General features: G+C 38.2%; 1 protein-coding gene across 4 annotated transcripts in view; it reads left to right on the top strand.

Moving 5' to 3' along the window:
• Positions 1-20,621, top strand: part of FAAH2 (fatty acid amide hydrolase 2) — a 242,356-nt gene that overhangs the window by 110,685 nt on the left and 111,050 nt on the right. For all 4 annotated transcript variants that reach the window (XM_033201025.1, XM_033201024.1, XM_033201023.1 and 1 more), the window contains 2 exons: positions 10,223-10,358; positions 12,521-12,638. In XM_033201025.1, the coding sequence (XP_033056916.1) occupies positions 10,223-10,358; positions 12,521-12,638 (254 nt within the window). The remainder of the gene's footprint in view (positions 1-10,222; positions 10,359-12,520; positions 12,639-20,621) is intronic.

Here is a 20,621-nt window from a genome sequence, read left to right as displayed (position 1 = left end):
GTCTTAAATTGTAAAAATTGAGAGGGTGAAAGTGAGGATTTTGCCGGAATCTCCCAATCATAAGGAATAAGTCTATGTCCATGAGCAATGGAATCTAATAATGTTCTCATGTAAGGAGAGTTGCGTCCATACTGTTTTACTCCCTCTTTCATCTCTTTTAGCATTTTTATAGAAAAGGACTGATATCTGGCTTCAGCTATGGTGGCTCTCCCTCTTGGGCCCCTTCTCCAGGTGGTCTTGCTTCTAATATTACTGGGAATTGCCACACCTCAATATCTCCCTGTTTTCTTGCCTCATCAATAATTTTATGTATTGGACTACCCTGTGTACTAGGCGGTGCTGTAGGATTAAGTCTCATGGTGGGCAGCTGAGGATATGGCACCCTGCCCTGTGGCACTGGAAATGGTCCTGGCTGTCCATACGGATTTTCTGGGGGCTGCCAATACTGCAGTTCGGCTGGTGGCCAGTATTGATAGGCTACTGGTGGCTGGGTCTTATTTTTTACCTGCTGATATTGTGGACACTGTATTTGGATTGGCATTGCCATGGCAGAGACTCTATCTTTTTCTATTTGATCTTCTTTTGGAGTTTGTACTTGTTTAACCTGCATTTGCAGTTGTAAGTTGCAGGCATCTGAGCTGTTGTAAGAGGAGTTGGCCATCGTGGTTTAGACGCTGATGGCTCTGCTAATTCTGGATCTTTTTCCTCTAATTTTAACGTTTCAGGATATATTACCTCCTGTAATTGATTATTGTCAACATTTTGCGTTGACCGAGCCATTACCGGCTCTGCTACACATTTACAGTGTGAACTTCCTTTTCCTTTCCAGGATTCTATCCCTGCCACTTTTTCACAATCTACTGCACAGCTTTTAGGGACATCGGAAACTGGAACACTATCTTCTTCTGTTTGCAACGGTTCTAAAGCTACTTTAATAATGACCCAGTCATTCCATACTGTAAGTGGGATGATTTTACCTTCCCTACTTGCTTGTTTTAATTCTTTGCCAATTTTCTCCCAATCTTTTAGATCTAAAGTTCCCTGTTCTGGAAACCATGGACAAAACTGTTCTATTGTTTGAAAGACGTAATTAGATTTTTGGTAGACACTTTAACTCCCCCTCTTTTTAAGAGAATTTTTATAAAGCTGCAATAAGAGGCATATTTACTTTTAGTTTGCCCCATTGTTACCCTAGGTTCTTCCGAGCGCACAAGCTTACCGCAAGGCTGACTGTAGACGTACTCGGGAGTCTCTTGTGACTTGTCCTCAATGACCACGCTCCAGCGTACCTTCACCTTAGAGAAAAGCTCCCACGTTGGGCACCAGATGAAGGGGTGGCCTGCCCCTCCACACTTGTGGGTGTTTCTCATTAGGTGGAATGAGAGACTTGAGAAAAGGAATAAGACACAGAGACAAAGTGTAGAGAAAGAAAAGCGGGGCCCAGGGGACCGGTGCTGTGCTTACAGAGGACCCACACCGGCACTGGCCTCTGAGTTCCCTTAGTATTTATTGATAATTATCTTTACCATCAAAAAGATAAGGGAGTGGCTGGACAATAGGTTCATTGTAGGGAGGAAATCAGCAGTAAGACATATGAACAAAAATCCTTGTAACATGAATAAGTTTAAAGGAAAATGCTGTGCCTTGAGATGCATATGCGAACATCTCCATAAGCCTTTTAGCAGTATTGCTCCAGCAAGCCCCACTTTATTCCTAAAGGTGGTTTTCTCCTTGCTCAGTAAACAAAGCACACAATGGGTTTTACCCGGAGATGTTCCATTGCCCAGGGACAGGCAGGATTTTTAACCAGCAAGCTGCCTTCAGGTACTTGTTTAACAAAGACACATCCTGCACAGCCCAATATCCATTAAACCTTGAGTCACCACAGCACATATTTCTTGCAAGGACAAGGTTGGGAGTAGGGTCACAGATTAACAGCATTTCAAATACAGAACTAAATGGAGTCTCTTATGTCTACTTCCTTCTATATAGACACAGTAACAGGCTGATCTCTCTTTCTTTTCCCCACAGCCTATGTCCTGAATAGTATTGCCCAGGGTTTCTTCTAGGATTTTTATTGTTTTAGGTCTTACATTAAGTCCTTAATCCATATTGAGTTAATTTTTGTATAAGGTGTAGGAGGTGATCCACTTTCAGTTTTCCACATATGGCTAGCCAGTTTTCCCAGCACCATTTATTAAATAGGGAATCCTTTTTCCATTGCTTGTTTTTGTCAGGTTTGTCAAAGACTAGATTGTAGTAGATGTGTGGCATTATATCTGAGGCCTCTGTTCTGCTCCGTTGGTCTATATATCTTTTTTGGTACCAGTACCATGCTGTTTTGGTTACTGTAGTCTTGTAATATTGTTTGAAGTCAGGTAGCATGATGCATCCAGCTTGTTCTTTTTGCTTAGGATTGTCTTGGCTAAATGGGCTCTTTTTGTTCCATATGAAATTTAAAGTAGTTTTTTCTAATTCTGTGAAGAAAGTCAATAGTATCTTGATAGGGATAGCATTGAATCTATAAATTACTTTGGGTAGTATGGCCATTTTTACAATTTGATTCTTGCTATCCATGAGCTTGAAATGTTTTTCCATTGCTTGTGTCCTCTCTTATTTCCTTGAGTAGTGGTTTGTACGTCAAGAGGTCCTTCACATCCCATGTAAGTTTGAAAGAGATCAAATGAAGAGACTAAGAGGCAGAAATGAAGTCCACAGGCAAATAGCCCGGGCGGCGCCCTGACAGCCGGGCGGCACCCTGAGCCTAGTAAAGATCGACCCCGACCTAACCGATTAAGGTTATCTATAGACTCCAGACATTGTAAGGACAAACACATTAAGAAAAAACATACCTGGGGAAGCTCCAATAAGGTTACAACCGTTTGTAAAAGCGCAGGAACCGATAAGAAGGCTGCTAAAAGCATAACTTAACATTAACATGTAAACCAATTGTAATGCTGTAGCCTAGAGAAATGCCTTGTTCCTCTGTAACCTGACAAGTCCTGTTTACCTCGAGCTATAAATAGCAAGCGCACGCATTGTTTGGGGCCCTCTTGTATGTTGTAGAACGGAGGGACCAAGTTCAAACTTGCATTAAAGATCCTTGCCGCTTGGCTTTGACTCTGGACTCTGGTGGTCTTCTTCGGGGAACAAACGGTCTGGGCATAACATTTGGGGGCTCGTCCGGGATTCCCCAAGCCCACCAGACCCCTGGTCAACGGATCTACTAGGATCGATCTGCTAATAGGTGAGCCGGCTCGTCTGTTTGTCTGTCTGTGTCCGTTCTGAACCTGCGGATCTCTAAGTCCGCTCTGAGGCTGTTAGCCTGTCTGAATCCGCGGCTCTCTAAGTCCGCTCTGAATCTGTGACTCGCGAGGTCTGAAGCTGAAAGCTGGCATAAGTCCTGGCGGACGCGCTATAGGACAGCCAGTGGAGACCGGTGGGAGATGTCCCCTGGCTCTCATCTGATTCTTGTCTGAATTTATTCTGACCCAGATTTCTGGAGCGCGCCTGCGACTGACATAACTTGTTCTGACCCAGATTTCTGGAGCGCGCCTGCGACTGACATAACTTGTTGTTGATATTCTGTAACTCACTTTCCCTTGCAGGACCTGTTTACCTGATAGCGGGGAACCACTGTCCACAGAACCCCCTCCGTACCTCTCCGGGCCGCAGGCCTCAGCCCCCCCCCCCAGGTTGAGCCGCGGGAGGGAGCAGGCGGACGGGAGGTGGCCAGCGCACCTGGACCCACTACAAGGGAAAGTAACTCTGAAGGGCTGGCGTGGGTCCTCTGTAAGCTGAGCGCTGGTCCCATGGGCCCCGCTTTTCTTTCTCTATACTCTGTCTCTGGGTCTTATTTCTTTTCTAAAATCTCTCGTTCCACCTAACGAGAAACACCCACAGGTGTGGAGGGGCACGCCACCCCTTCATCTGGTGCCCAACGTGGAAGCTTTTCTCTAAGGTGAAGGTACGCCGGAGCATGGTCATTGAGGACAAGTCGACGAGAGACTCCCGAGTACGTCTACAGTCAGCCTTGTGGTAAGCTTGTGCGCTCGGAAGAACCTAGGGTAACAATGGAGCAAACTAAAAGTAAATATGCCTCATTGCAGCTTTATAAAAATTCTCTTAAAAAAGAGGGGGAGTTAAAGTGTCTAGCAAAAATCTAAATACGCTCTTTCAAACAATAGAACAGTTTTGTCCATGGTTTCCGGAACAGAGAACTTTAGATCTAAAAGATTGGGAAAAAAATTGGCAAAGATTAAAACAAGCAAGTAGGGAAGGTAAAATCATCCCACTTACAGTATGGAATGATTGGGAGATTCTGGCAAAATCCTCACTTTCACCCTCTCAATTTTTACAATTTAAGACTTGGTGGATTGATGGGGCACAAGTGCAGGTCCGAAGAAATAGGACTGCCAATCCTCCAATTAACATAGAGGCAGATCAACTATTAGGAATAGGTCAAAATTGGAGCACTGTTGACCAACAAGCAATAATGCCAAATGAGGCCATTGAGCAAATCAGGGCTATCTGCCTTAGGACCTGGGAGAAAAATCCAAGACCCAGGAACCGCCTGCCCCTCCTTTCACTGTCAGGAAATGAGAGGAGGGGCCAGCCTCAGGCCCCGCAACAAACTGGGGCATTTAAAATTCAACGCTTTGTTCCTCAGCGTTTTCAGGAACAACAACCCCCACTGTCACAAGTGTCTCAGGGAATAAGCCAGTTATCACAATATAGCATTTATCCCCCACCACAAGTGGTAGTGCAGCAGTAGATCTATGTACTTTACAAGCAGTCTCTCTGCTTCCAGGGAAGCCTCCACGAAAAGTCCCCACAGGGGTACGGCCCATTGCCTGAGGGGACTGTAGGACTAATCTTAGGAAGATCAAGTTTAAATCTAAAAGGAGTTCAAATTCATACTGGTGTGGTTGATTCAGACTATGAAGGCGAAATTCAATTGGTTATTAGTTCCTCAATTCCTTGGAGTGCCAGTCCAGGAGACAGGATCACTCAATTATTACTCCTACCTTATATTAAAGTTGGAAACAGTGAAATAAAAAGAACAGGAGGGTTTGGAAGCACTGATCTGGCAGGAAAGGCTGCATATTGGGCAAGTCTGGTCTCTGAGAGCAGACCTGTGTGTAAGGCCATTATTCAAGGAAAACAGTTTGAAGGGTTGGTAGAGACAGGAGCAGATATCTCTGCCATTGCTTTAAATCAGTGGCCAAAAAAATTGGCCTAAACAAAAGGCTGTTACAAGACTTATCGGCGTAGGCACAGCTTCAGAAGTGTATGAAAGTACAATGATTTTACATTGTTTAGGGCCAGATAATCAAGAAAGTACTGTTCAGCCAATGATTACTTCAATTCCTGTTAATCTATGGGGTCAAAATTTGTTACAACAATGGGGTGCAGAAATCATTATGCCTGCTCCATTATACAGCCCCATGAGTCAAAAAAATCATGACTAAGATGGGATATATACCAGGAAAGGGATTATGAAAAAATGAAAATGGCATTAAAGTCCCAATTGAGACTAAGAAAAATCAAAAAGAAAAGGAATGGGGTATCCTTTTTAGGGGCGGCCACTGTAGAGCCTCCTAAACCCATTCCATTAACTTGGAAAACAGAAAAACTGGTATGGGTAAATCAGTGGCCGCTACCAAAGCAAAAACTGGAGGCTTTACACTTATTAGCAAAGAAACAATTAGAAAAGGGACACACTGAGCCTTCATTCTCACCCTGGAATTCTCCTGTATTTGTAATTCAGAAAAAAATCAGGCAAATGGCGTATGTTAATGGACTTAAGAGCCGTAAAGGCTGTAATTCTACCCGTGGGGCCTCTCCAACCTGGATTGCCCTCTCTGGCCATGATCCCAAAAGACTGGCTTTTAATTATAATTGGTCTAAAGGATTGCTTTTGTTTACCATTCCTCTGGCAGAGCAAGATTGTGAAAAATTTGCCTTTACTATACCAGCCATAAATATAAAGAACCAGCTACCAGGTTTCAGTGAAAAGTTTTACCTCAGGTAATGCTTAATAGTCCAACTATTTGTCAAGCTTTCGTAGGTCAAGTCCTTCAACCAGTTAGAAACAAATTTTCAGATTGTTATATCATTCACTATATTGATGATATTTTATGTGCTGCAGAAACAAGAGACAAATTAATTGACTGTTACACATTTCTGCAAGCAGAGGTTGCCAACACAGGACTAACAATAGCATTTAAAAAGATCTAAACCTCTGCTCCTTTTCATTATTTAAGGATGCAAATAGATAATAGATTCTTTAGCCCCACTCCAACTTTTGATTTTCGCCACTGCGCGTTCTCCAAAAGGTATCATTTTCGAAATACTGATCTTGTAGAGTGGTCATTCCTTCCTCACAGTACAATTAAAACTTTTACATTGTACTTGGATCAAATGGCTACATTAATTGGTCAGACAAGATTACAAATAATAAAATTGTGTGGTATGACCCAGACAAAATAGTTGTTCCTTTAACCAAGGAACAAGTTAAACGAGCCTTTATCAATTCTGGTGCATGGCAAATTGGCCTTGCAGATTTTGTAAGAATTATTGATAATCATTACCCAAAAACAAAAATCTTCCAGTTTTTAAAATTGACTACTTGGATTTTACCTAAAATTACCAGACATAAACCTTTAGAAAATGCTCTGACAGTATTCACTGATGGTCCCAGCAATGAAAAAGTGACTTACAGAGGGCCAAAAGAGCGAGTAATCAAAACTCAATATCAATCTGCTCAAGAGCAGAGTTGGTTGCAGTCATTACAGTGTTAAAAGATTTTAATCAACCTGTTAATATTATATCAGATTCTGCATATGTAGTACAGGCTACAAAGGATGTTAGACAGCTCTAATTAAATATAGCATAGATAATCAGTTAAACCAGCTGTTCACTTTGTTACAACAAAATAGGACATGAGAAATAGAGGAAGGTAATAACCTGGGAAGAGATTTTGCTTGTGTTTCACTAGGAGAAAATCAGCTTCCTGTTTGGATACCCACTAAACATTTGAAGTTCTACAATGAACCCATCGGAGATGCAAAGAAAAGCGCCTCCACGGAGACGGAAACACCGCCATCGAGCACCATTGACTCGCAGGATAAATCAAGTGGTGATATTAGAAAACAGATAAAGTCACCACGCACCAGGAAGGCAGAGCTGCCGACCTGGGCACAGTTAAAGAAGCTGACACTGTTAGCTAGAAAAAGCCTAGCCAGCGCAAAGGTGACACAAACCTCAGAAAAAAAATGCTGCTTGCAGCTTTAATGGTTGTATCAACGGTAGTAAGTCTCCCCATGCCTGCAGGAGCAGCTGCAGCTAACTATACCTACTGGGCTTATGTGCCTTTCCCGCCCTTAATTCGGGCAGTCACAAGGATGGATAATCCTATTAAAATATATGTTAATAATAGTGTGTAGATACCTGGTCCCACAGATGATTGTTGCCCTGCCTAACCGGAAAAAAAAGAATTGATGATAAATATTTCCATTAGGTATCGTTTCCAGTTACAGTGTGACTGGAATACTTCAGATTTTTGTATTACCCCAAGTTTATAATGAGTCTAAACATCACTGGGACATGGCAAACACCATTACAGGGAAGAGGAAATTATCTCACTTTAGACATTTCTAAATTAGAACAACAAATTTTAAAGCCTCTCAAAGTCATTAAATATTGTGCCTGGAACTGAGGCATTAGATCAAGTAAAAAAAAAATTTTTTATGGATTAAAACCCCACAACTTAGATTAAGTCTATTGAGAACTCTACTGCAGTAAATTTTGGAATTATGTGTCTCTGTTTAATCGGTTTGTTTTTAGTGTGCTGGACCAGTCAAAGAATCCTATGCCACAATGGAGAGAACGAACAGCCTTCATCGCCATGGCACATTTATATAGAAAAAAAGGGAGAGAGAATGTTGCGGGGAGTCAGAGACCTTAAATGGAGGGACTGGCTGAAGCCACGGCAAAAAAATCATAAAATATGAGGTTTCATGGACATTTTATTAGTTCTCTGAAATTAATACTTTTGTAATTTCCTATGTCTTTGCTTTAATCTCTTAGTCCCATCATCATCTTTGTAAGCTGAGGAGGATATATGTCACCTCAGGACCCTGTGATGACTGTTAACTGCACAGATGGTTTGTAGAGCATGTGTGTTTAAACAATATGAAATCTGGGGCTTGAAGAAGAACAGGATAACAGTGATGTTCAGGGAACAAGGGAGGTAACCTTGAACTGGCCGCCAATGAGCCGGACGGAACAGAGCCATATTTCTTCTCTTTTTGAATGCAAATAGGAGAAATATCGCTGAATTCTTTTTCTCAGCAAGGAATATCCCTGAGAAAGAGAATGCGCTCTGAGGGTAGGCCTATAAACGACCCCCTTGGAGGCGTGCCGCCTTTTACAGTTGAAGCCGAAGGGATGAAATAAGCCCCGGCCTCCTGTAGTGCTCTCAGGCTTATTAGGATGAGGAAATTCCCACCTAATAAATTTTGGTCAGTCAGGTTGTCTGCTCTCAACCCTATTTCCTAAATGTTATCAATGACTATGTGTGCCCAAAATTTCATTAGCATTTTAATGTTAACACCATCCTGTGCTCTCATCCTGCCCCCACTTACTTTGTAATATTCTATTACTTTGTAAAGTTTGTAATCTCAGTGTCATGATGACAATGGTAAAATTCCTCTATGTTTCCCCTGTTAGCCCCCTTCCTTGGACCCCTGCTAAGTCTACTATTTCTGCTTACCGTAGGACCTTGTGTTATTAACAGAATTTTGCGGTTTGTCAGGGAAGGTTTGACACCATACAGCACATGGTCCTCAGAGCCCAATACCAACCTGTAAACGCTGAAACAGAATCAGACTTATAAGACCCAAGATTGGCTCCAGAGGTACCTGAGAAAGGGGGGAATGAAAGAGATCAAATGAAGAGACTAAGAGGCAGAAATGAAGTCCACAGGCAAATAGCCCGGGCGGCGCCCTGACAGCCCGGGCGGCGCCCTGAGCCTAGTTAAAGATCGACCCCGACCTAACCGATTAAGGTTATCTATAGACTCCAGACATTGTAAGGACAAACACAAAAAAAAACAAAACCTACCTGGGGAAGCTCCAATAAGGTTACAACCGTTTGTAAAAGCGCAGGAACCGATAAGAAGGCTGCTAAAAGCATAACTTAACATTAACATGTAAACCAATTGTAATGCTGTAGCCTAGAGAAATGCCTTGTTCCTCTGTAACCTGACAAGTCCTGTTTACCTCGAGCTATAAATAGCAAGCGCACGCATTGTTTGGGGCCCTCTTGTATGTTGTAGAACGGAGGGACCAAGTTCGAACTTGCATTAAAGATCCTTGCCGCTTGGCTTTGACTCTGGACTCTGGTGGTCTTCTTCGGGGAACAAACGGTCTGGGCATAACAATTTGTATTCCTGATATTTTATTTTCTTTTTAGCAATTGTGAACGAGAGCTCATTCATGATTTGGATCTCTATTATTGGTATATAGGAATGCTTGTGATTTTTGCACAGTACTTTTGTATCCTGAGGCTTTGCTGAAGTTGCTTATCAGCTCAAGAAGATTTTGGGCTGAGAGATTGTAGGTGATCAAGAAAGGCCTTATAGTTTCACTTAAGTCTTGAAATCTGGTTATCCATCTAGCATATTAAATTGTGAAATGTATTATAGGCAGAGGAAATGGCATAAACAAAGTTATAAATGAGCATTAAAATAGCCTGTTCTTTGTGGAAAATTGCAAACAATTTGTTATGGCTTCTTTTTAGGTATCAGGTTGCATACAAGTTTGTATACAAGTTAAAGGAATGTTGACTTTATCCTCTTGGCCAGTAGATTTTTTAATCTGTATTCTAACTCATCCTCATCCATATAGGCTCTGCAGGCCGTTAGAACCATCACAGAAAGAGAGAATAGTCTAATAAGTAGGGACCATTTCTCCATCAGAGTAGCTCTGGTTTTACCTGTTTTATATTGAAGTTCTTCGTTGTACTCTATTAGGAAAAAAATTCGCTGCTTTTAAGAAAGCTAATAAAATTGTGAAACTACCACAATGAGATATAAAAAGACCTGAAAAGTTTTAACCAGGAGAAAAATATTTAAGATAGATTAAACACCATAATGAAATACAACATGCAGAGATCATGTCTTATTTTGGGCAGCTAACCTGAGTGTCTAACCTTTCAGGTGTGGTTCCCAACAAAGGTCAGTTTCCCATGGCTGTGGGAGGCCAGGAGTTGTTTCAGTGCACTGGTCCAATGTGCCGCTATGCTGAAGACCTGGCCCCCATGTTGAAGGTCATGGCAGGACCTGGGATCAAAAGGTATGTTCATTTATTTTTATTTCCTCAGACTCTTATCCTGACATTCATTCTCTCTTTGTTTATTAGTGTCATAGAGGTAGACTTTCAGTCCTCAAGCAAAGAATTATTGCAGATTTTTATGAGAGAGCCTTTATATACTTATATAAGTGGATTCCATGATTCACAAATTGGGAAAATGCCATGTAAAAGTATTTTACTGAGAAAATACAAAGAGAGGCCTTATTTTGGGATGGAAACAGTGAATCTTTTTGTTGTTCATTTGTGAATTTGAGTATAAGGACTATGTGCACTTCAAGTTCAGCCTTTCTGATTCTTCTGCCATCTGTCACCATATACATACTTTCCAATCTCACCTAGGCATCAGTGCTGCTTGGAAATCGGTTTCCATAGACAGCATTTTTTTCTTTTTACGTTTTCTATAGCAGTGATTTCAAATTATTTCCATTTCCAACAAACCTGTGATCTTCTCCTTTCCTTTACCCTCAAGTAAATACTCCCACATTTTATCTCATAAAAAAAAGCAATCTATATGTAACTTACTTCAATTTCTTACCATCACATTTTTCTAGGTCTCCAGCATTCATTCTTTTCTCCTCTTAGAGAGGAGAAAATATCTTTCCATTTTGCTTTATCATATAAGTAATTTCAGATGCTCTTGATCTTATGTTCTCCTATTCTCTCAGGTCTTTGTTCCATTACTTATCTCACCTTAGTACGACTTTAACCTCTCTCTCTGTCTCTCTCTCTGTCTCTGTCTCTCTCTCTCTCTCTCTCTCTCTCTCTGTCTCTCTCTCTCTCTCTCACACACACACACACACACTTATGCACCCTTCTCATTATTATTAAACATCCTAAGTGTCTCTCATCTTAAAATGACACAAAATTTTTTTAGCCCGTTATTCCCCTTAAGCCACTACTCTATGCCACTTTTTGCCCCATTGCCAGACCATTTGTGTGAATTATTTGTACTCATTGACTCTAAATTCTCACATTGCCATCTCATAAATGAATTCACTACAAACTGGTTTTTACCACCAAAATTATTCTTGCCAAGGTCCCTGATTTTTTTTTTTTTTTTGCATTTTTGCTAAGAATAATGACTGCTTCTCAATACTTACCATTCATTACCTCATTATAACTGGTGGCAGTATTGATATTACTCCATCATTATTGAAACAAACTCTGCCCTTGGCTCTTGTGATACAATCTTTTTTTAAAATTATTGCTAATTTTTGTGGGTACATAGCAGGTATATATATTTATGGGCTACATGAGATATTTTGAAGCAGTCATGTAATGCATAATAATCGCTTCATGGAAAATGGGGTAGGTATCCATCCCCTTAAGCATTTATGCTTTGTGTTATGGACAGTCCACCCTTTTGATATTGTTCCTTTTCTTTTCATCTGCCTTACTGGCTCTTCCTTCCTTTGTTCATCTCTTATATATTGGTATTCTAGAAGGACCTGGTTTACTTCTCTGTCTTCTTTCTGCTTATCCTCTCAGAATGACTCCATCTACCCTTGCCACTTCAACCATTTTCCATACACAGATGATGCCGAAATCTACCTCTTCAGGTCACTCTTTTCACTTAAGCTAGAGGACTGTCTATTTACTACTACAGGAAGACTGGCCATTTCAGATAACTGACACTCAATATATCTAAAACTGATATTATTTTTCTTCCAAGCTCCAGAAACCTAATCCACTACTTTGATTCTTGCCCAATCCCAGTGATTGGATGACCAAAATCAACCCAGTTGCTAAAGCCTCATATCCGATTTTTCTCAGTCATTACATCTAAGCAATGCTGAGTCATATTGAAACTACCTACTAATGATTTCTTACATCTTTATATATCTCTCCATCACCATGGTTACAGTTCTAGTTCAGGCTACAATCATTTCTAGCATTAACTGCTACCAAAGCATTTTGATTTGTCACTATGTCTACAATTTTGATGCATTTCAAACCATTCTCTCCCCTGCAGCTCAAGTACATTTTTAAAATGCAAATCTAAATTCTAAAGGTATAACACTGTTTCTGGCACACAGTGCTCAGGGAAAAATACTTCATTAGAGCTGAAGCTCAGATGTCAGGATTGAACTGTTAAGGATATCTAAATAATTTGTTGACGTCAGTTTCCTTTTAATGCTCCACAGGTTAAAACTAGACACAAAGGTACATTTAAAAGACTTAAAATTTTACTGGATGGAACATGATGGAGGCTCATTTTTAATGTCCAAAGTGGACCAAGATCTCATTTTGGCTCAGAAAAAGGTAATTTTAAATAAAATTTGTTTAAGAATTATTTTTAGTCAAGGAGATGCCATTCTGAACCCTTTACTTCACTTTCTGCCAAATATTTCTGTGTAAGCATACGGAATTAAGGTTTTCAGAACAGTTATACTAAGCAATTTTAGGTGTAATTTTTCATGGTTATTTTAGATATTTTATTTTTTAGTAATGAAACGAGTACTTTGAAAATAAAGTATGATAAATCAAATAAATAAATTGCTCAGAGGTAACTGTTATTAATAATTTGGTATGCATCTATCTAGTGATTCTTCTATGCTCATGTGTAGATGTAAATTTTAGGTAATTGAGACAACATTATATATGCAGTCATTTTAGCCTGAGCTTTATTTTAAAATACTTTTTTTTTTTTTTTTTTTTTTTTTTTTTTTTTGAGACGGAGTCTTGCTCTGCCACCCAGGCTGGAGTGCAGTGGCCGGCTCTCAGCTCACTGCAAGCTCCGCCTCCCGGGTTCACGCCATTCTCCTGCCTCAGCCTCCCGAGTAGCTGGGACTACAGGCGCCCGCCTCGTCGCCCGGCTAGTTTTTGTATTTTTTAGTAGAGACGGGGTTTCACCATATTAACCAGGATAGTCTCGATCTCCTGACCTCATGATCCGCCCGTCTCGGCCTCCCAAAGTGCTGGGATTACAGGCTTGAGCCACCGCGCCCGGCCTTAAAATACTTTTATAATCAGGTGAAATAACAAAACAAATTTGTCTTTTTAAAAGCAAAGGTTCATTTGGAAAGAAGAATAATAAGGGGAACAGCCCTATCAAATGTTAAAAGTAATTTTTAAACTACTACTTAATAATAGTACAGATTATTACTTGGAAACAGTGGAATTGTATATCTCAATCCTCAAGGGAATCAGTATAACAACTCACAGTAAGAATTAGGAAAGTGTCTTAGTGAAAGTCGAATAATCTCTAAATTAGAATCATCTAAATAGACCAAAAACCACTAGTCAAAATTGTTTTGCAATACTTATGAATTATGAAAACTAGAAGAAACTTAAGTGTGGTGGAAGATGGCTTTTATATTCTGTCTTTGTTTTGTGCCACCATGAAAAAATGCCTGTGACTCGATAACTTACAAAGAACAAAAATTTATTTCTCACACATCTGAAGACAGGAAAGTCCAAGATCAAGGTGCTGGCAGGTTCAGTGTCTGGTGAGGGCCATCTTGCTGCATTCTCCAGAAGGGAGAAAAATGGCAGAAGGGTGGAAGAGACAGCTGCTAAGGCTGCATGAAGCCTTTTAACAAATGGCTGTAATTGCATTAACTAGGGGCAGCCCTCATGGCCTTATCACCTCTTAAGGGCCCCACCTCTTAATACTAACGCATTGGCAACACCTGAATTTTGGAGGCGATGCATTCAAACCATAGGTCAGGAGATCGAGGCCATCCGGACTAACACGGTGAAACCCCGTCTCTACTAAACAAAATAGAAAAAATTAGCTGGGCCTGGTGGCGGGTGCCTGTAGTCCCAGCTACTTGGGAGGCTGAGGCAGGAGAATGGCGTGAACCCAGGAGGCGGAGGTTGTAATGAGCCGAGATCGCGCCACTGCACTCCAGCCTGGGAGACAGAGCGTGACTCTGTCTCAAAAAAAAAAAAAACCCAAAACATAAGCACAGCATATGTGAATACATTACTGTGTTACTAGATTTGAAAATCATGTTATAAAATTAACATTTTTTTAAATCTATAGGTACAATGTAATTCATATAAAAACTCAGTGGATTTTTAAATTTCCTTTTGTAATGCTATGGTTTTTGGTATTTTCATCGTATATCCTATTTTAGGTTGAACTCATTTATTCTGTGAGTTTTTAAATAGCACTCTTCGCGTTAGTATTAAAAGAGGAAAAGAGAAAAGTGAGATCTTCATAAGTTATAAACCCAGAAACAGAATTTCTTCCTATATTAACTTTTTACATGTATTAAGTTAGCTTCACATATATGAAATAATAATATCTAAAAGAGAGAAATCATAGAAAATACTGTCAATAAAAATGATGGGGATTATTAACCTTATACAGGCTATAACCCATTACAAGAGAAATACCACCAGGGACATAGGAAAAGGAGAAAGGTAATTATAAAAGAAGATATGTAAGTGAATAGTAAAAACACAAGAAATGTTAAGACTTACAAGTAATTAAAGGAAAAACTATAGAAAAATTAAGATACTATTCCTCGGTTGCTTGGGTTGATAAACCATAGAATGCTAGTGGCAAAGCACATTGGTACTTTTCTGGGGAGCTGGAGGATAAATGCAAAATTATGAAGCCAGGTACAGGAGGGAAAAAGTAAGTGAATGGAAGTAAATTACTCGCATTGAACTTTTAGTCCATGTAAGTTGCTCTCACGGTAGAATTACCTCACTTCCTGTTCTGTAACTTAAGCAAAAATGTTAATAACTTATGTACAGACTCTTCAGTACCAAATTCTCTAGCCAATTTAATATTCTGACCCCAAACCCTTCCTTTACAATATTAAAACGATATTTTTGCTGGCCTGAAATTCATGCGTATGAAAAGCCAATTTTCCTAAATGGAATTTTCACTTGTGATATTAACCAAGAGTGTCACTGTTACTGAAATTTTCTCTGCAGTCCCAGAAGTGACAATGTTGCAGTCCTCATCACCTGTTGGCATCAGGTAGCAGGGAGAGCTATCATAGACTAATTTAGTTTGAAATAATACTTTAAAATAGTCACCTGCTAAAAAAGAGACAGATTGAAATACATGTGAATTCATTTAGGAGTTTCATTTCATATTGGATAATTTTAGAACAGGGTCTAGTGAAGATTGGTGTATGGAATACAAGGATCTATAATACTGTTGTATGCTTTATCAGTTGATTCAATAAGATAAATTTTATAACTTCAATATTTTTCCAGAAACCATTTTATAAAATTCAGATGTCTATTTCTGATTAAAAATTAATTTTTGCCATACTATGTTCTTTTTTATATTATCTACATGAAATCCAGGGCAACCTCTTTAAAATATAAAATAAGGTAAGCATGCTAACCATCACCATTATTATTTATAGAAAGTATGCCAAAGAGAAATTAGAAATAAGAGGTGTGACTATGAAAAAAAGACAAATCAATAATTATTTATAGAATAAGATGTGAGTATATTCTTGTAAAATGCAAAGAGTGCTATTTAAAAACTCATAGAATAATTGAGTTCAACCTAAAATAGGATGTACAATGAAAATATCAAAAACCATAGCTAACATATCTATCAGCAATAACCAGATAAAAAGTAGAATGAGGATAACAGAGAAGGCAAACAGAAAATCCTACAAAATGCCTGCAGACTCTAAAAATAAGGATGTAGAACCTACCAGAGAAAAATTACAGAACTTTACTAGGAGTCCTTAAATGAGTTTTGAATAAAAAGAGAAACTTAGTTTTATAGCTTGAGTTGTTGGTGGATAGATCCCATAGCCGGTATAATCGGTGTCACTGGGATTACAATTATCATTCCTTTTTATATGTTCCTAGTCACACTACAAAATTCCATCTCAGCGATAAAGGCATTTCTGAAACACCAACAGGCCTGCTGTTCTGTAATCTGTCATTGAATAAATTAGTTTATGTCTCTTTGTTTCTGAATATTTTCTGAAAAGGAGGAAGTGGAGGAACATGAGAATGAGTGATGTGTGTATCTGAGGAGGGAGGAGATAAATAGAGAAACACATTGTTACATCATTGGAGGTGGGGTAAGTATGTGTGCCACCTCCACCATTCTCAAGCTGTTGTCAGAAAGATACCATGTTTTAGGACAGGATGGCTATATTTTATAGCAACTAAAATCAAATTAGCAATTTTTTATTACGGAAATTGAGAAAATGTGTTAAGCTTCTCCCGTCAGAATAAATAGACAAGAAGAAATGAAATTTTGATTCAGGAGAATAAAAATATTAAGGATTTAGTATTCCAGAATTTTAATATGGCATAATATATTTAAATATTTCTCTAAAGTTAGTAACTTTATATAGCAATTTGAACTTTATCCAGTTTCAGGTTCAATATAAAGAGCGAGCTTTTTTGATTTTGTAGCAGAAATTCAATAGTTGCTAACTGATGTTGGTCTGTAATTGTTTCTAAATCAGAATAAAAGGAAAGGAATTAGGGCATCAAACTTTGTTGAGGATATTTTATAATCGAGGTCTTTTTATCATTTCTGTATTTCCTAGCAACACCTTACTTTTACCTATTTTGTAGAAAAAGATACCAAGGCCTTGTGTACTGTTGAATATTTTTATTAGCAGATTTCATTTTTAGAACGTTATATATTTACCAAAAGATTGAGCAGATAATACAGAGAGTCCATGGGTAGCCCCTCTTTCCTTCACTAGTAGTGTACATATTTCATGACTGATGAAACAATATTGATATATTATTGACTAAAGTCCACAGTTTACATTAGTGTTTATATAGTACAGCTTTACAGCATTGACAAATGCATAATGGCATGTAACTATCATTATAATATCATACCGATTTTTTTTTACCACTCAAAAATCTTCTGTGCATCACTTATTTATTCATACATTCTCCCCACTCCTACTGGAAACCACAGATTTTTTACTATCTTTATGCTTTTACCTTTCACCTAATATCATATATTTAGAATCTAAATTATGTAACCTTTTTATACTTGCTTCTTTCACATTGAAATATGCATTTAAGTTCCCTCCATGTCTTTTTGTGGCTTGGTAACTAATTTCTTTTATCTCTGAAAATATTTCATTGTAAGGATGTACCACCATTTTTTACCCATTTATCTACTAAAGGACATCTTAGTTGTTTCAAAATATTGTAATCTTTGAACAAAAACTGTTACAATCATTTATGTGCACCTTTTCCATAAGTTTTCTTTTTTTTATGTTATACTTTAAGTTCTAGGGTACATGTGCATAACGTGCAGGTTTGTTACATATGTATACTTGTGCCATGTTGGTGTGCTGCACCCATCAACTCGTCAGCACCCATCAATTCGTCATTTGGCACTATTCACAATAGCAAAGACTTGGAATAAAGCCAAATGTCCATCTGTGACAGACTGGATTAAGAAAATGTGGCACATATACACCATGGAATACTATGCAGCCATCAAAAAGGATGAGTTTGCGTCCTTTGTAGGGACATGGATGCAGCTGGAAACCATCATTCTTAGCAAACTATCACAAGAAGAGAAAACCAAACACCGCATGTTCTCACTCATAGGTGGGAACTGAACAATGAGATCACTTGGACTCGGGAAGGGGAACATCACACATCGGGGCTTATCATGGGGAGGGGGGAGGAGGGAGGGATTGCATTGGGAGTTAGACATAAGTTTTCTATTCAATTAGGTAGTACCAAGGAACACAATATACTTTGCTTTGTTAGAAACCTTGAGATTGTCTTCCAAAGTGGCTTTATTATGGTACTTCAGAAAAGGAGAAGGAATTTCTTCTGCTTCTCTGGAGTACCCTAATATTAGTACCCTTACACACACACACATACACACACACACTCACACACATAATATATAATGACTAATATAAATGAAAGTTTGTACCCTCTGACCAATATAGCTTTATTTCATCCCCTCACACCACCCCAATTCCTGGCAACTACCGTCCTACTCTCTACTTCTAAGAATTTGACTTTTTTAGATTACATAGATAAATGATATTATAAAACATTTGTTTTTCTGTGTCTGGTTTATTTCGCTTAACATAATGCCCTTCAGGTCCATCTATATTGTTGAAAATTGCAAATTTTCTACATTTTTAAGGCTGAATAATATTTCAGGTCATGTATATACAACATTTTCTTTATCTATCCATCAACACACACTTAGGATGTTTTTGTAACTTAGCAATTATAAATAATGCCGCAGAGAACATGGGATTGCAGATACTTCTTAGAGATACTGATTTGAATTACTTATATATTACTAGAAGTAGCACTGCTGGATCATATGGTAGTTCTATTTTTAATGTTTTGAATGGCTGTACAAATTACATTTATAACACAGTGTACAAAGGTTCCCTTTCCTCCCTCTCCTCACCAACACTTACCTTAAAAAAAAAATAATAGCTATGCTATTGGGTGGGAGGTGACATCTCATCTTGGCTTTGATGTGCATTCACCTGATGATTAGTGTTGTTAATTTTTTTTTTTCATATACCTAGAGGCCAGTTGTATGTCTCCTTGAAGAAATGTCTATTCAGGTTGTTTGCCAAGTTTTCAATTGAGTTATTTGTTTCTGATAAGTTCTATGAATCCTTGTATGTTTTAAATATCAATCCTATGTCAAATATATGTTTTACAAATATTTTATCCCATTCAGTAGGTTGCCTTTTTATTTATATTGTTTTCTTTGTGTGAAAATGCTTTTTAGTTTGCTATAAACCAATTTGTTTATTTTTGCTTTGTTAGCCTGTGCTTTCAGACATATATGCAAAAACTCATTGCCAAGACTAATGTTACAGAGCTTTTTCTCTCTATTTTCCTCTAGGAATTTCACAGTCAAGTCTTACATTTATTGTACTTTATTTTTTATTATTTTAGATTGAAAGGGTACTTGTGCATGTTGTTAAATGGATATATTGTGTAATGGTGAAATTTGAGCTTCTAGTGTACCCATTATGCAAACAGTGAACATTTTATCCCATAGATGACTTTCAGCCCTCATCTACCTCCCACCCTTCCATAGTTTTGAGTTGCCAGTGTCAGTTATTTCTGCCTACTTGTTCATGTGTATCCATTGTTTAGTTTCCACTTATAAGTGAGAAACAGACTTTCTGTTTCTGAGTTATTTAACTTAGGATAATGGCCTCAAGCTAAATCCACGTGGCTGCAAATGTCATGCTTTCATTTTTTATGACTGTGTAGTATTCTGTGGTGTTTATATATCACATTTCTTTATCCAGTCAAAATTTAGGTTTATTCATAAAAATTTAGGTTTATTCGATGACTGCTATTGTAAATAGTGTTGCAATAAAGACAACACACAAGTTTAGTTGTCTTTTGATATAAAGAATTCTTTTATTTTGATTAGTCAAGGGTGGAAATGCTATGCTAAATGATAGTTTTATTTTGGTTCTTTGAGAAACCTCCATGCTGTTTTCCATAGAAATTTTACTACTTTACAATATGCCAACAATGTGTAAGCATTCCTTTTTCTCTGCATTCTCACCAACAACTGTTATTTTTTACCTTAAAAATAGCCATTCCGACTGGTGTAAGATAGTATCTCATTGTGGTTTTAATTTAAATTTCTCTGATGACTAGTGATGTTGAGCACCTCTTCATAAGTTTTTTTGTAGCCAATTGCATGTCTTTTAAGAAAGACATGTCTGTTCATGTTTTTTGCTCACTTTTTAATGTTTTTCTTTTTTTTCTTGTTGATTTGTTTTGGTTTCTTGTAGACTGTGGATATTAGACCATTTTCAGAGGCATAACTTGCAAATATTTCCTTCTCTTCTGTAGTTTGTCTTTTTACTCTGTTGATTATTTCCTTTGCTGTACAGAAGCTTTTTAGTTTATGTTCCATTTATGTACTTTTGTTTTTGTTGCATTTGCTTTTGAAGTCTTAGTCATAAATTCTTTCCCTCAATGTCAGAAGAGTTTTTTGTATAGTTTTTGTTAGGATTTTTCTTGTTTGAGGTCTTACATTTAAGTCATAAATAAAACTTGAGATCATTTTTGTATATGGTGAGAGAGAGAGGTCCAGTTTCATTATTCTGAATATGGCTAGCCAATTTTGCCGGAACTCTTTATTTCTACTCAATAAAGCAATATTTCATGTCCTTTCTTCACTGTTTATTTTTGTCAACTTTGTCAAAGTTCAGTTTTTTATAGGTATGTGGCTTTATTTCTTGGTTCTCTGGTTCCATTCTATGTCTCAATTTTTTTTTTTTAAACCATTACCATACTGTTTTCATTACTATAGCT

This window comes from Trachypithecus francoisi, unplaced genomic scaffold (assembly GCF_009764315.1).
Source record: "Trachypithecus francoisi isolate TF-2019V2 unplaced genomic scaffold, Tfra_2.0 Lachesis_group6, whole genome shotgun sequence".
NCBI lineage: Eukaryota > Metazoa > Chordata > Mammalia > Primates > Cercopithecidae > Trachypithecus > Trachypithecus francoisi.
Note: the sequence above shows the minus strand (reverse complement) of the source record. Positions and strands in the feature narration are given on the sequence as shown.